General features: G+C 40.4%; 2 protein-coding genes across 2 annotated transcripts in view; one reads left to right on the top strand and one right to left on the bottom strand.

The window, feature by feature from the left end:
- Positions 1–17705, top strand: part of stxbp5l (syntaxin binding protein 5L) — a gene marked incomplete at its 5' end in the record, with an annotated part of 221406 nt that overhangs the window by 23516 nt on the left and 180185 nt on the right. Inside the window, 2 exons of the mRNA XM_061722943.1 lie at positions 5047–5128; positions 15115–15215. Of these exons, the coding sequence (XP_061578927.1) occupies positions 5047–5128; positions 15115–15215 (183 nt within the window). The remainder of the gene's footprint in view (positions 1–5046; positions 5129–15114; positions 15216–17705) is intronic.
- Positions 6195–6944, bottom strand: LOC133446515 (serine/arginine-rich splicing factor 9-like). Its single transcript, XM_061724553.1, has one exon. The coding sequence runs from the start codon at positions 6915–6917 to the stop codon at positions 6195–6197; it is 723 nt and encodes a 240-aa protein (XP_061580537.1). The 5' UTR covers positions 6918–6944.

The following is a 17705-nucleotide window of genomic DNA, read 5'->3' as shown; positions in this document are numbered from 1 at the left end:
TCTCCATTGGTTTGGGAGACTGTTACTGAACTCAAGATGTTGTAAACCAGGCCTGGATCACTACACATGACAACAATATTCCCTTTTGGTCTTTATAGCAACTTTATGACTGAGAGTTGTCCGCAACTTTCTGCAGTCCTTTCAATCAGTTGCTATACGTCACTTATGTTGTCACTTCGGGATAACTATGGTTTGGAATTAAAAACATATTGTTCTAGATATAAACAATGTTTATATGTTATATTCAATGTTACAGAATACATTCTTATTATCTTAGGTGGACAAGGAACTTACAAATGCATGTTTCCATCTCTTGATTTTTAGCCTTTAGCTTTTGAAGCCCAAGTTTGTCATTTACAATTGTAAATTTCAGAATTAGTGTTTAGTTTTAGGATTTTTAGTAACTTGAAAACGGGCAATTGTCAGTCAGAACAAACTTAGAAATATTGAAAATTCAAACATGGATTGGATGTATCTTGATCCCAATGGAGATTAGGTGACTGGAAGAAATTTGCTTTCTTCATATCAATGACCGAAGTGCGAAACTTGGACATACTTGGACATACTGTTTAATAATACACTACAGTAAGAGATACAGGAAGATACAACGATTGAGTTAGTTTTTGGAGATATGCTGTTTAAACAACAAATCTTGATCGAAAAATAACACCAAGTTTTTGCACAGTTGTAGTGGAGGCCATCGCAACACCATCTAATCCTTTCCTAAAGTGTTTGGGACCAAAAATAATAAGCTCTGTTGTATCGGAATTTATAAGCAAAAAAATCTGTGGACATCCAGTCCTTGATGTCCCTAAGACATGCCTGAAGTTTAACTAACGGTTCTGTTTCAACTGGCTTCATACACAAATACATCTGCGTATCATCAGCATATCAATGACATTTGCAATGATTCTGGATTATACTTCCAAAGGGCTGCATGCATAAACTGAACAAGATTGGCCCTAGCACTAAACCCTGCGGAACACCATAGCAGACCCTCATATGTTCGGAAGAAACCTCATGTACATGCACAAAGTGGAATCTGTCAGATAGATATGATTTAAACCAGTCTATAGCTGTCCCTTTGATCCCAACAACATTCTCTAACCTGTGCAGTAAAATTCAATGATCTACAGTGTCAAAAGCAGAAGGTAATTCATGACTCAAAGAAGTGTTTTTTTCTGTGCTATGATGCACTCTGAACCCTGATTGAAAAATTTCTAAAACATCATTTCTATACAAATGGTCACATAAGTGGCTTGCAACTACCTTTTCCAGAATTTTAGATACAAATGGAAGGTTGGAAATTGGTCTATATAATAAACTAGAATGTCTGGGTCAAGAGAGGGTTTTTGAATTAAAAGGTTTAATTACTGCAACTTTAAAAACCTTTGAGACATCTTAAGTTTAGGGATAAGTTGATCTGGTCCAGTATTGTCATACCAATAAGAGGAAAAAGGGTCGGGATGGGGTCTGACAAACGTGTTGATGATTTAGTTCTATTGACAACTGAGGTCAGCTCAGGGAGGTCTACAGGATCAAAACAATCTCGAGTCAAATCAGAGCCTAAGGAAGTCGCTAAAGCTGAAAAAATGTCCCCAGCCGCTGCTGGGTGGGCCTGGTTGATTTCTTCTCTAATTATGATGGTTTTACTTTTAAATAACCTCAAAGTCTTCACTACTGAGAGCTGCAGGAATGCAGAGTTGTGACTCTGTCAGTCTGGCTATAGGTGCTTAACAGAAAATGTGGATTATTTTTATTATCCTCTATCAACGATGAATGATAAATTGTTCTAGCTTTGCGAAGGGCTTTTTTATATACTATATACTATTTATATACTTTCGATGCACAATAAGCGTCTACTGACTTACAAGAGTACCACTTCCTTTCCATTTTGCGCACTTTTTGTTTCAGCGTGCGGATATCTGAATTATACCGGCGTTAAAATCTAATAAATGCATCTAAAGCAGAGTGCAGCAAATCCGCAGTGTTACTAACAAGGATATCAACATCTGCAGAGGTAGAATCTAGGTCACAGCCCTCAACTATTTCACTATGTTCCACTGTAGTAAGATGAGCGATGGCCTCCCTAAATTTAGCAATAGCTTTATCAGATAAGCATCTACTGAAGTAATACCTCCTATTTTGTACTTTAACGTCAACAATGCTGTACAACGTAGGTGAGGACGAGATTGAGAGTATGATTAAAAAAGTGTCAGTTTGTTTACTTTTTGTGAAATGCCCATTGATTCTAGAAGAATTAAAGGCTAACCTAAGATTGTTGCTGTCAATATCCATATAAATGTTAAAGTCACCAACTGTGATGACTTTGTCTGTACAGATCAATAAATCAGATAGGAAATCTGGGAACTTAGACAAAAACTCTAGATAATCACCAGCAGGGGGCTGGTAAACTACCACTAACAAAACTGGCTTCTCTGATTTCCAGCTCGGGAGTTTTAGACTAAGCGTGAGGCTTTCAAATGTATTATAATCACATTTGGGTTTAGATTTTATTTGAAGACTGGATTTATAGATTGCTGCTACTCATGCTTCAGTGAATATGATGATTCAATTAACCGGGCGGCATCGATTCATTTAAACTAATATATTCTTCTTCCTGTAGCCACTTTTCCGTTAAACAGAAAATATCAGGGGCAGGGTGGCGCAGCTGGTAGTGCAGCCATCTCACAGCAAGAAGGTCCTGGGTTTAATTCACGCCAGGGACGCTGTGGGCGCTGAAGTGCGATTACTGGGTGATAAAATGGGTAAAAAATCGGGGATAAAAAAAACCCCAAAAAAAACAGAAAATATCACTCCTGGTCTCTAGAATTAGATTGTTTATTAATAGAAACTTGGAGCTTAAAGATTGTATATTTAGTAGACCGCATCTAATTTTACGGTCTTTAATTGGTGCTACATGCTCATTGGTTTTCATTTTTAGAATGTTACAGAGTCTGTCATGGTTTTGGCGTACACACCAACACAATATTAATTTTAGTGACTTCCAACTGGCGTAGACAGGTGTTATTAGCGTCGACATGAATGATAATTTTACTGAATTTACAATTACTCTTTGCCAGGAGCTTCAAATTTGTATGTTGCCCGCTCTGGCCCCCGGGATGCACCTAACTATGGTCGCTAGAGTCGGCCTCACATGTCTCAAAATAGAGTCGCCAATTACCAAGGTTGGTTTCTCAGCGGGTGTGTTGCTGAGTGGGGGAACAACGGTTCAAGACGTGAAGTGAGAGTTCCGTGTGCCTTTTAGGACTACGCTTCCTCCAAACCGTCACCCATCCGCCCTGACTATCCGGCTGATCGGGAGCTGTAGGGGAGCAGCTAACAGCAGCTATTCTAGGTCGTTCCGCCACTACTTTAGCCTGGCTAGCTACCGAGTCTACCAGACTATAGTCTAGTTGGCAGAACTTGACCTCTAACTCACTGAGCCTTGTCTTCAATGCTATGAATAAACTAAACTTCACACACTTACTGTCTTCACTAAAGGAAGCAGAGGAATAACTAAACATTTCACATACTGAGCAGTAAGAGGGAGAAACGGTGGGACAGGAGGAGGACTATGGAGCCAAATCAAGGCCAAAAGTTTTGCTAATTTGAAAATAAAATTTGAACCTGAAAATTCTTTTTTACAGTTTCAATTTTTTTTTTCCAGTATCAGATCTTTTTTTCAGTTTCAGAACTTTTTATTAGTTTCAAATCTTTTTTTCAGTTTCAGATCTTTTTTTTTCAGTTTCACTTCTGTTTTTTTCAGTTTCAAATCTTTTTTTTTCAGTTTCAAATTTTTTCTCAGTTTCTTTTGGCCCCGATCTGGCGTGGGGGGCGTGGCATCAACTGAGAGGGGCGAAACTGAAAAAAAGATTTGAAACTGAAATAAAGAGTTCTGAAACTGAAAAAAAGATCTGATACTGAAAAAAAAAATAATTGAAACTGTAAAAAAGAATTTTCAGGTTCAAATTTTATTTTCAAATTAGCAAAACTTTTGGCCTTGATTTGGCTCCATAGAGGACATGCTAAGAAGCTAACAAACATGAAGTGTACCGGTGACGATTGAAGTTACAGGGAAAATTTGCAAGTGCTCAATTGAAAACATAAGTTTACCAGATATAGTATTATATTATCAGAAAACAAGCCTAGTTTAGATTAAAAAGATTTGAAGAATCAGAGCCCGCCCGGCTGCACTACCAGCTCCGCCACCGCAAATAACAGTGTCAGCCTTGGTTCTGTTAGAGGAACCTGCTGATGGCAGGATCAGGAGGCAACGAGTCTTCAGGGACCACACTGACCTGCTGGTCCAGGACTAAGACTGGACCATCAACTGGTTCAGGTACCAAGAGGATCCTTCTGGATCTCTGCCCTGAACTGGACCAGCTGCTCCGGTTCAGACCAACATGATGCTTTTAGCTGGAGCTGCTGACAGGTCGGACATCTCTCAGTCGCCATGACGGCCGTATGGGACGACTGCTCGAGATAAAAGCCAGGTCCTTCAAATATACCATAACTGTGTCTGAACAGACAAACGTTTTAAATATAAGTTTATGTTGTTCACAGTGTTACACTTATGAGAGTGGTGATCGCAAACATCTACAACATCCACACACCCTTGTCAATCTGGTCATCCATCCATTGCTTTACTGTATTTTCTATACGCAGTTCATTTTAAGGGTTGTTGTGGAGCTGGAGCCAGCTGTCATCATTACACCTGTCATCAACCTCTACACCCTGGATAGGCTGGCAGTTCATTACAGGGCCAGCTAACCTGGTAACCTCTGTAGGAGCCATGAGTAAAGGAAACATCAGCTTTGTTACACGAAACACTGTGGAGAAGTGTCTAAATCAGACATATTTATTTACCCTTGCCGGATAATATAGACCCTATTCATGATTAGAATCTTGTGGTATTTTAATAAAGTTTTTTTTGACAATGGTTATATGAAGACTCAACTGGGTTTCACAGCCTGAGTTACAAGCCTGAGTTACAATACCCATCTTACATCTCTGTACATTTCCTTGACGCTGTGGGGCCTTCAGACTTGGACAACCAGGGGTGGACTGCTTCTGTCAGCATGAAAGTGGAGCAGCAGTTCTCCAACTTCAGTTCCTCATCAATGAGGTAAGTCAGAATTCCCAAGAATGGTCTCATAAAGCTCTGATTCTTAAATCTTCTGATGTAACACCATTATGGCTCAGAATGGCAGTGACTACCTGGATGATTATGCACAGTTTAGACAAAACACCAAATAAATCAAGTATGGAATTCAATAATGAATACAATAAGGTCCAAAAGAAAGGATTTAAACCAAAACAGTAATCCATTAACCCAAAAAACAGAAAGTATATTTCTTTTTTCTTTCTTTTAATACTCAGATGTACCAGCAACAACTGACCAGAAGCCCATAGGGCCAGTTTTCTCATAATTTAAATTTTTTTGTTTCTCCTTACATATATATGAGGGGGATAAGAGTGCTTGGGGGGGGGGGGGGGGGGGGGGGGGGGAGGGGGGGTTGGGTGGGGTAGCTGCTGCAAATCGGAAAACAATCAACGGTTATACAAACCTTTGTAAATCTGCAAGAGAGAAAGTAACAAAGGGTGGTGGCTACGTTCAATAAGGACCCTTATGGGTGAATGAAACAGGAAATAGAGCATACAATGTACACCCATGCCCGTCGCCTATAAAATATGTGATTTTACACGACACCTGAAATGTGTGCAAAATTCTTTTCAAGCATGTTAAGGCCTCCAAAAAGGCAGTTAATTTAGTGGAATAATAATAAACACTACACATACAATAGGCTCCTCGCACCCTTGTGCTCGGGCCTTGATTAAAAAGTCTGACTGAATTATCTTTTTTTGGGGGGGTTCACAGTTAAAAGACTCACTGGTATTACACTGCTGGCTGTTTTCACAGTTTCTTAGATTGGCTAATACTAAAAGCTACACAAATGTGTATTGTATAACCCAGAAATCTTTTACAAAAAATAAATAAAAATAAATGAAAAAGGAACTCTAAGGCTGTGGGAGCAGGCTGTTTAGGGGTTTCCAATCATGGAATGTACACAACAACAAATGACCATGTGTCCTACAAGGAGGCCTGAGGATTGAGGGAAAAAAAAAAGGTTAAAAATGCAGAATTACAAAATATTTACTCCAACTCCTCTATAAATGTATCATGAGCCTTTTTATTGGTAATGACGTGCTGCTGGGCTATGCTGTGGAGGATGCCTCCTGGGAGGTGGGCTATGACGTGACTTGGCATGGCGTGGAGGTGACTGGTAGCGAGGAGGGGAAGATCTTCTGTTAAAGAACGGTGGAGAATAGCGACCTCTGGATCTGGAACGATAGCGTGACTGGCCCCAGCTGGAAGCATCTCTCTCCTCAAAGACACGGATGTACGAGGTCTCACCTTGATGTGAACGGAACTCTGTCCGATCCAATCTGCGCAGTGCATACTCCATGTCCTCCCTGCGGAGGAATTCAACCACACCTTCTCCCTCTCGCTGAACATCTGCAAAACAAACATCTCCTGCTTCTCGCATGTGATCCTTCAGATCCTGCCAGCTCCCAGTTGGGGGTAGCCCCGTCACTATGACCCGGAATTCAGATCTTCTAGGATGTCCAAACCCTCCTCTTGGTGCTCCACCTCCTCCCATTGGACCAGGCTTACTGGAAGTTGATCGGGGGTACTCCACACGCAGCTTGGAGTTCCCATATCCATTCCTTCCATAGACAGCATCATCTGCATCCCGTGGGTCTTCAAATCGGATGAATGCAAAAGGGATGGTAACTCTATTATTCTTCAATTCAATTTCACGAATTTTTCCATATTTGAAGAAGAGATCCTCAATGTCTCTCTCCTGGATATCCATTGGAAGATTTCCCACATAGATACGGCCGTCAGACATGTTGGAAGAGGAGTGGCTCTCAAAAAGCAAATATCGTTTTTGTATATTTAATGATATGAGGTTTTCACGCTGTGCTGCTTCCCCTGAATTCTCAACAGGAAGCAGGTTACAGTCTTTAGAAGGCTCCAGGAACCAACAGTAAGCAGTGCTGACTGACAGGCTAGTGATGCTTTGGAAAAGGCACAATATTCCAGAGTCTTTGATGGAGGCGACAACACCGTGGAGGGTGTAGCTGGAATCGTGGTTGAAGTAGAAGCAGAATCAGAACAAATCAGCAGGGCAAACAAAGTCCAGATGGAGCTGGCACAAGGATTGTCATGGATGGGCAGAACGACTATCAGCAGGGCAAACTAAAAACAGAGAGCAGATGAAAGGCTTGTCCTGGACAGGCAGAAGGTTAGGGCAGAGACAAAAAGACATGATCAGAGGCAAGCCGGAGTCAAAACCAAACCATCAATCCAAGAATTAATACTGGAAAGTAGTGAATACTGCAAAGACAATCTGGCACTGAATGAAGAAACAGTGCAGCTTAAATGCTGGCTGGCTGATGAGCAGTGAGGAACTGCAGCTGGGACCAAACAGGTGTGGGACATGAAACAAAAGAGGTGGAACAGCAGGGAGATGAGTGAATTCACTCACAACAGCATGGGCCAACAGGGCAGAGTGTGACAGTTATTAAAACTTAAGTGAGAGCAATATATGGCGCATTTAAGTTGTTTTAATGTTCAGGGTGTTTGTTTTTACTTAACTGTATAGATTATGTGTACAGTGTCATACATGTTAGCTAAGCTGTGACATTACAAGTACCCTGTTGTCCCAATTGCATTTGGGTTCTCTCCTCAACAACATAATTTGTAACACAGGCATCGTCAGGATTCACTGTGTAGGTTATTAGCTACTTTGTTCTAGGATAGCACTGCTCATGTGGTAGCTTGCACTTCCATTATTCCTAGCTTTTTATTTTTCCCCATTTTCTTCACCCCAGTGTTCCTACCTAAGTCAGTCCTAAGCATTGCTCACCTTCTGCCAACCCCAGGAGGGCCCTGCTCTGAGCTCAAATCTCCTCCTTACTTGAGGAGTGAGCAGGCCGCTTCTTTTCACCAGACAGGGTGGGGCTTCTCCGGCTGGCCGTAGCGCGTGGAAGGATCACGTTATTTCGTCCAGATCCTCCCCACCCCATCTGGCGCCCCGGCTGGCCAGAGGGAGCAGTGTATAGTCCAGGACTGCTGCATGCTTTTTGTTAGGGTAGCTCACATTAGCTACCCAAAGAACACATTTCAGAGATTTCTAGACCAGCAACAGAACTTTAAAGGCTATCCTCGGATGGACAGGCAGCCAGTGTAAAGACCTCAGACCTGGACTGATGTGATCCACTTTTTTGGCCTTACCCTGGATTCACACTGAAAGCGCCACAGGCGTTACATTTTCTATGCATGTCAGCTGCAAGAGGCGTCGGAGGCCAGGGAGGCATTGGAGGTGTCGGGAGAAGCGCGTTGGAGGCATCCAGAGCGTCAATTCTCGAAAAATGTCAACTTTATGCAAATGAGCAGTGGCGACGCCGAGGCAGCGTCCAATCACAGACCTGGATTCCCGAAGCAAGAAGCCTCAATGCAGATTGTACTTTCATTTACACACCAACGTACACTCACTCACATGCGTACATGAGCATAGCTGTGCACTAACAAATGTATTTTATCCGGAATTAATATATTTCATCCAGCAAACTGATATTTTTGCTGATTTGACTGCCGTTTTTACTTGAACTCGGGTTATTATGTGAGGGTTATAATGGGCCAACATAAGATTTTCGTGCCGGAATGCTTGCGGGACTAGTATTTGTGTCACAACACTCCAATCGTCCTGCTCAGACGCTACCGGAGGAGGAGACATGACAGACAAAGAGGTGCCACTATCAACTTCATTTAAAAAACCAAAATCAATGTCCCCTTCCTCCCCAGTAAGCAAATCCCCTGTCCCTCTGTCGGCCATTGCACGCGTTACAGCACACATGGAAAACACATCTGGATACTCTCGCTGTAAATCACCTGATGGCTCAGGGAGTGGAATGGCTGCCACCTCTGGATTAAGCAGTACCTTACCCCAAGCTAGATCGTTTCCCAAAATAAGCGTCACACCATCAATGGGAAACTGGGGACTCACACCCACCACAACACAACCTTTAACCAGGTCACAGTCCAGCTGAACGGAGTGAAACGGCACACCTACCCACTGCATCCCAAAACCACGCACCAAAGCGCGCATACATGTATTTACAGAGGACTCCTCAGATAATGGTAAAACCCCCTCAAGAAGTAGAGATTGTGAGGCTGCACTGTCCCTCAAGATGGTCACCGGAACCTTTGGACTTCAATCTGACTGGGAAACAAACCCTTTCATCAGGAAAGGAGAATACACCTCGAGTTCGGGTCTTACTGAAACCTGCTGTAAAGAACAATCTGACTGTTGGGACTGTGGCTCTGTTTTCAGCAAGTTAACAGCCTTTGAAGTTTATTTTTCTTTTCAAGAGCAAAACAAGTTTTTATAGTATGCCCCCGCTTTTTGCAATACACACAAACTAGTTCATCACCTTTCACCCTTAACTTCCCATCCTCTGAATTTGCCGATGTTGGTCTTGGAACAGAAGGCCTAAAGAACGAAAACTTGCGTTCTGAAGATGGATAAGCGGGCTTTTCAAATGACTCCCTATGTGTGAGGACGTATTCATCAGCCAAGACAGCCGCCTTGGACACATCAGCAACATTCTGCTCATTAATATAAGTAGCGATTCTATCAGGTAAGCAGTTTCTGAAATCCTAAAAAAATGAAATCCCTAAGTTTATCAAAATCCTGCACCTCCTTAGACTGGCACCAGCGATCAAATAAGACTTCTTTCTCTCTACCAAACTCGACATATGTAACGCCATCTGTTTTTTTAAGCTTGCGGAATCTCTGACAATACGCCTCAGGTACAAGCTCTTATGCTCTTAGCACAGATATTTTAATTTGATCATAGTTAAGGCTGGCTTGTGGTGACAAAGACGCATACGCAGCCTGAGCTTTACCCATAAAGCAAGTTCTTTTATTTTAACTTTTCGCTTTGTTTCTTCCTCCATTTTACGTAGTTCCAGATTATTGTTAAACTCCATTTAATCTCAAACCTGCGCATCTCAAGATCTAACTCTAAGGCGAAGCATTTCAAACAACTTTTCCTTAGAGGGAGAGACCGGTTTAGGAGGCAAAACCTCACTGTTAAAGCAGACCACAGCTCAGATGTAAACTCGTTTTTCCGCAGCTGTTTGGAAATGTCTACCTTAAAGTGATCAGCAATTTCAACCAACTGCTCTTTCATGCAGCGATGAAATAAATCAAGCGTTGGCTGCTCTATAAAATCAGTTTAAAATCCATTTTCAGGCACAATCCGATCACACACACACACACACCAAACAAAAACAGCACCAGCTATGCGGCGTCCATGTGTGAGTATACTGACACACCCACACACTCAATACTAGGCAAGACAGAGGAGAAAAAAAAAAGAAAAAAAACCTCATCAAGGACACCATACGCTATCGAAACAGTTGGAGCGTAAAAATGACCATTGATAACTTTTCCAGCCTAGGAGCCTAATCGGGCTCAAAGACACAACAGGCAATAAAGCAAAGAGTGTCGAGCATGCAATGCAACTCTTGACAGTTTGCAACACAGTTGCCTCTTTGTGTTTTACCCAAGATAACACTTAACTGCAGTACTACATGAAAAACCCAGCAGCAGCGCATCAAATAATCAGCAATAGCCTACAGAGCGCATCAAAAGTGGACGAGCCCCCATATATGTTACGGCCTCATAAAAGTAAAGAAACAATTAGGCTCAATGAGACCAACATATTAAGGACGCCACACAAAGATCAAGGGTTGAAAACAAATTTAATTGATTTTTTTTTTTTTTTTTTTTAATCGCTGGGGAGAAAAAACAAGGAAAAAGGTTAACCCAAAAGTAATGAACCAAAATGAGATGGAGATCCCGGCCAAAAGAACAAAAGAGGGGTAAGCACAGGGCCAGCCGCACGATGGGCCGTTGGACCATGCACTTTCCCCACTAAATAAGAAAAACCAGGTAGACCTATAACTTAAAACAAACCCACAAAACAGGACTACCGGTAAACTCCAACTCAAACTAAAATTTAAAAAAAAAGGAAAAATAAGGGTTACTGGTTACCTGTTCCCAAAAATGAAACAAAACAAACCTTCCCCTGCTACTGCTGCCCCAGAGTGAGAGAGGCCTCAAAGAGGAAGGAGAGGGGGAGAAGACAGCAGCATTAATACCTAGATGTGGAGCAACCCATACCTGGCCACACATAACAATAACTGATTCATTCCTATTTGTTTAATTCTTAGAGGTACAGACCATGCAAATGAAGAACATTTTTTCCATCGATCAGAATCCAATTTTTGCTCTTAAACTTTCTTAGTCTCATTTCATCCAACATTTTAAAAACATCCAACGTTTTTTGTCTCAGTTTCTCAGTTATTAAGATACAAGCAGAATATTATTATGGTGAAGTGTTGTTGTGGTTGGGTTTTGAGTTTGTTCTTTTGTCCTTACATGGTTCTTTAGTTTGCATTGTTTGTGACCTGTTTCCTGTTTTATCTTGAAAATCTGTGTCCTTGTTTTTAGCCCTGGTTTGAGTTCCCTTGTTCCCATCTGGACTGATTGTTTGCACATGTGTCTCACCAAGCCCTGTGGGCCTATCTTATCTTTTTATCTTATCTCTTTCTGTTCCTCTCTGCTGATTCGTCTTGTTTTTCAAACTGTCTGTTTGGCTTTGTATGTGGTTGGTTTTTGAGTATTCTTTATTTTTCTAGTGAACCCCTTTGCTTTACTTTAAAATAAAATTAGCCGCAGTAACAACTATGATAAAACATAGTTTTAATGGTTGTCTCTGACTATTGCACAGTACTGTACATTATTTTAACATTCACCGAAGCACCCATTTAGCCATTATACCATGCTGTATTACTTGCACCTGGTCACGTTGCCTTTGATGCCGTCGAGATATTAATAATTCCATGACAGGAAGACTGAGTTTCATCCTTCCTGCCTTTCAAGTTGTCTCTTCTTTCCTGACATAATTTCTTCATTAGTAGCTGTTTTGCCTTCTTTTACTCTATCTCAATCTCCTCCTCTACAGCCTGTCATCTCTCTCTTGTTATTGGAGATGAAAGAAAATACTGCAGTAGGATTAAAATATATTCTTTAACAATTATAAGGGTTTTTTCAATTGTATTTTAAAAATGATCATTCAAAAGAAAGTAAACAATGGACTTCATATTGAAAAATGGTCACATTTCAAATAACTGAATCAGAGTTTCTTTAAAAGGCTTAAAAGCTGAAAAGACATAATAGTTTTCTTAAATAGACTCAAAATTGTTATCTTTGTACTTTAACAATATCATTTTCAGAAATTCGCCCCAAAAAATTAAAGATTGTGATTAAGATTGTAAAAATGTTAATACAAATGCTCCTGTTACAAAGACTCACCAAAATATTTAGAACATCAAACTAACTAGATTGTAATGGATGGGTAAATGGTCAAAGAATTGCTTTTAGTTTCTCATATAGTCTTCAATTTTAATTCACTTTGTCTCTGTGAAGTTAAGTTCAATTATTGTCATGTTTGTTATTAATTTTCAAACATAACAACAGAACAACAAAACTGACAGTTGTACAGTATTTAAGGTTATTTTATTCATATATATATATATATATATATATATATATATATATATATATATATATATATATATATATATTAGGGGTGTCACGGTACACACAAGTCACGGTTCGGTACGTACCTCGGTACAGGGGTCACGGTTCGGTACGGGTTCGGTACGGGTTCGGTACAACGGGAAAAAAAATACAAAAAGTCCCAAATGTATAAGACGAGTTTTTTCTTCCTTTATTTTGATCATAGCATTTGAAAGTTAAAGTTTGTTCAATTGGCTACAAAACTAAAAAGCATCTCTTATTAAAATGTAAAATAAATAGAATTAAACATTTAACTTGTGCATTAGTGTTTTTAATTTTTTATGTGAGTGCGGGATGGTATTGTAACGAGCTCGAGCACTTGTAATAAATACTTGAACCCAGGCTCCTCTACTGCTGCATATGGGCAGAGCCGTCTGGGGGCGGAGCATTCTCCATGGGCCCTTATGATAGTCACTTTAACGTTCAACAACATCATCCTACCCATCAAACTACATTCATTCTCACTTTTATTGAGCCAAGCATATAGGCCTATGCTGCAGAAAGCAGAGTAAAGTCACACACACACACACACACACACACACACACACACACACACACACACACACACACACACACACACACACACACACACACAAACACACACACACACACACACAGGCCTGACAGCTGTCAATCACACGGCGCTGAAAACTCTGATAGTCACAGACCGACTCAGTTCCATCTTTGATTCAGCTTAAATACAAAAAAAACATAACTGGTCTAAAATGACACAATCTATCTAGATAGATAGACACAGCGGTCTATAACATCATTTCTGAGCTCTATAACAGAGAATAGACTCGGCGGTCTCGTTCACAACAACACAAGCACATTACAGGCAGCTGGTCAAGACACATTCTGATAAAGACATTATTTAAGAAGGTAACACTGACTCACCAATGGCAGTCGCCTCTTCCATAACCCAAAATAATCCAGGTAACGTGGAAAACAGGGTAACATTCAAAACTTTGTACAAATTTAGTCCTCTTTTAAACTTTAGCGCTAATCTCCTTCACGGCAAATTTGCTGTGACTGTTAAGGCTGATTTATGGTACCGCGTTACACCAACGCAGCGCCTACGGCGAAGGTTGCGCGTCGCCCCATAACCTCGCCGTAGACTCCGCCGTACCCTACGGCGTATGCTCTGCGTCGATTTAACGCAGAACCATAAATCAGTCTTTACACCCAACCCGCTTTTGCTCGCGGCCCTGGTGCGTTCAGGACAGTTGTAAATTAAGAATTAGAACATTTTATCGTTATTATAGCCTACAATTTATGATGATATATGAATTGCACATATATTTATTGATATGCACAGACTAGCACACATTTAGGTCTGTAATGGAACGTGACTGTTGATATTTATAAGGGAAAAAAAACGATGATTGATTTTTTTTTTTTTTTTTTTTTTTTAAACTCAGTCAGACGTATTCGCCGTATGACTGCGTGAACCGAACCGTGACCCCCGTACCGTGACGGGACGGGACGAATACAAATACCGTTACACCCCTAATATATATATATATATATATATATATATATATATATATATATATATATATATATATATATTGACAGAATTCTTAATCCATGTTAAGGATTCCTTTTTTATCAGATAATATGAGGAAGCAGGCCACAATGCTTTAAAATGTTTAATCCCATAGGTTTTTAATCTTTCTCCCTGGGCTCTAGTATTTGCTGTGGTGCTCTGGTTGGAAAGCTCAAATGAAAATGGAGAGGAATAATGCAAAAAACTTTTTTTTACAGAGATCAAGATTTAAGGTGGCATTGAAAAGGGAAACTGTAACCCAACTCATTCCATTCCTAGCAACTATAGGCAGAAGGCAGATGTTTAATTAAGCCAATAATACTTAAGAAAAAAATTAATTCAGTCAGTTAAAAAGAAAAGAAGCTACAGTAAGTGCCCATATTCATGTGATCAGCTAGTTCTTAGGTGTACATGTGTGATACTTGATATTCATTTCAGATACTTCATCAATTTCAAGGCTTCTACAAGAAGTATGCAGAGACTTAGTTGAAATTCTGGGAGGGTTTTTGTAGCTGCATTAAATCTACACTGTATACTAAATTTTATATCAAATGTCACATTTTATGTACTTGCAAATATCTTCTTACACTAATAAATGTGCTTCTGACCCATAAGTACAGCTGCAAAATTAGCTAAATTCTTTGAATTACAAATTTGGTTTCCACCTATTTAGAAAATGATATAATGATGATAAAACAACTGAAGAATGATTTCGATTTGTGATTATATGTTGTATCATAACGTATAATTATGTGTGAACTACATCTCTTTGTTCTAATTGTTACTTCACCATGCTTATTTCCATACAAATCCAAATCTGATCTTTTGGTTTTTGACCTTCAGGGAGCGCTGGTCTCAGCCTGTGCTGATGACACTCTACACTTGTGGAATCTGCGCCAGAGGCGGCCCGCTGTGCTGCATTCACTGAAATTCAACAGAGAAAGGTAGGCACACGTTCTGCTTGGTAGACACCAGGGGCAGAGCTATCTGTCAATCTGGGTGGGCCTGTGAACATCCAGGCCCACCCAGATAGACAGATTCCCCACCTGTGAGTCAAAAAAAAATTTGTAGCCTACTAAATTTACTTTGTTGTAAATGTCTCTTTTTTTTTTTTTCTTTTTTAATTTTCTTTAAAAAAATTCCTGGCTCCAGGCAGCCACCCGGTTCACCACCAAAAGCTAAATGATTGCTCCCTGCGCCATTGCTAACTTATCCTGAAAAGTTAATCAAAATCTGTTCATAAAGTTATGGTTTATTTTTCAAACAGACAAATAAAACAAACAAACAAACAAACCAACACCAAGGAGGTATTTTTGTTAATATCTTTGCCTCATCCGCCAACCCCAAAGAGGCTCCCTCATCAGCGGAGGTAATAATAATCAGGCCCACCCATTAGCCTCGTCATGGCTCCACACCTACACACGTTTGTACATGTTTACACCCATTTGGTCACATTGCATGCAAACCTCATAACTAGTTAACTTCAGTGAAAGTTAATAAATACATGTTCCTATTGAACTCTCTTAACCACACCTTCAAATAAGATTTCATTTTACTTCAGAAATATGAATACTTGTGTTATCAACTCATATTGGGTTTTATTTATTAGTTTGTTGAAGAATAAGACTGGATCAGACTTTAGGACAAATGAATGGAGAAAACAAATTAATTCCTTTGGGGTTCTGATGTAGTTTCTGGTCCTGCATAGACCTCTATAAGCCATAGCACTTGCCCACTATTATACCTTATACTGAGCAGGTTTTACTGGACTTTGATTTCAGCCCTATAAACACACTTGTCAAGCTATGTTTATGTTTTGGTAAATTATTTTCAGCTTTGTGCTACCTTTATTAAGCAGGTTACTTTTGCTGCTGCAATAATCTCAAAATGTGAGCACTTAGTAATGAATACCACATACTGTAACTCTTCAGACCTTTCACTGTAAAACCATGCATTTATTCTCCTAATTTAACAATTTCATCAAGGATGCCCACACAAGCACAGGTATAATTGTATTCACTTATAGTACAGCTTAAAAGTGAGTTGAAACATAATTTTTCCCTCCTACCTCATAGTGTTACCAGGTAGTAGGCAGATCCACTTGATGACAGAGGAGGAGAAATGAATCATGCTCTAAGACAAAAAGAGAAACTGGGTATTGTGAGTCATCCGTCAGAAGCTGAGCAGTGTCTTTCCATTTAGCTCAGTGTCTCTGGGTTGAAGCTCTGACAATTAGCATCCTTATACCACGTCAGGATCCCACAACTGTCAGCCAGCAACTGATGTCTGCCACCCTCCCTTGACGGGCATGCTGCTATCAAAAGGAATTTGAAGACTCAAAACAAAAAAGCATCTTACAAGACACAACAATTTGGACAGTTAAAGTGTTAGGCACAATAGGGTATAGGAAATCGTTTAAGCTAACATATTCATAATTGAGCAACATGTCTGTTTTTTAATGATTCACTTTGTCACTCTTAACAGTTCTTACGAGTCACACAGCACTAATGGCAAGATTCACAATTTGTTAGAAGATGCCACCAACATAAATAATGTCTTTTATCTAGGGCAGGGATTGTCAACCGGTGGTCCGCGGCCCTCTGGTGGTCTGTGGCGGTATTGCAGGTGGTCCGTGAAATTGTAAATGGAAAACAATAATAATTTAAATTAAAGCTGCAAGCAGCGATGAACGGGCCCTCGCACTCACGGCCACCGCCCCCATAAGCATATCAGAAATGACACCACCCACGACTTCCTATGTCAAACCATTCAAAAGTTATAGCAGAAAAAAGGGACAACCAATCAGAAGAAGGGGCGGGGCTAATTCAGGCCAATGAAGGTCAAGGACTCCATACAGAATCTGATGACACCACCCACGACTCTCTATGTCAAACCATTCAAAAGTTATAGCAGAAAATCGGGACAACCAATCAGAAGAAGGGGCGGGGCTAATTTTCGCCAATTATGGTCAAGGACTCAATACCGAGTCCGATGACACCACCCACGACTCTTTATGTCAAACCTTTCAAAAGTTATGGCAGAGAAAAGTATTCTAGTGGGCGCTGTTGAGCCGTTAGGCCACGCCCATTAATGCAAACCATGAAATATCAAATGTATCGACAGGCCTGGCTTTTCTTTAAGTTGCGACATGATACAGGTGTGTACCGATTTTTGTTCATGTACGTCAAACCGTATTATGGGGCTTGAGGCGCAAAGTTTTTTCTGTCTGAACCAATCAGATGAAGGGTGGGCGCGCTTTTTGCCGTCTAGCATCGCCACGGTAACGCTTTTGAAAGAGAAAAGTAATGCGTGGTGTCGGAGGATGGAGACGCACGTTTTGATGTATAACACACCTGGGTGCACGTTACGTTCGGGCCGTATTAATGACCGAAGAAATGGCATAAATTGCGCCAAAATTACACGATTAATTCAAA

This window comes from Cololabis saira, chromosome 6 (genome assembly GCF_033807715.1).
Source record: "Cololabis saira isolate AMF1-May2022 chromosome 6, fColSai1.1, whole genome shotgun sequence".
In the NCBI taxonomy this organism is placed as follows: Eukaryota; Metazoa; Chordata; class Actinopteri; order Beloniformes; family Belonidae; genus Cololabis; species Cololabis saira.
The sequence above is the reverse complement of the archived record's forward strand: the minus strand, read 5'-3'. Positions and strand labels throughout refer to the sequence as shown.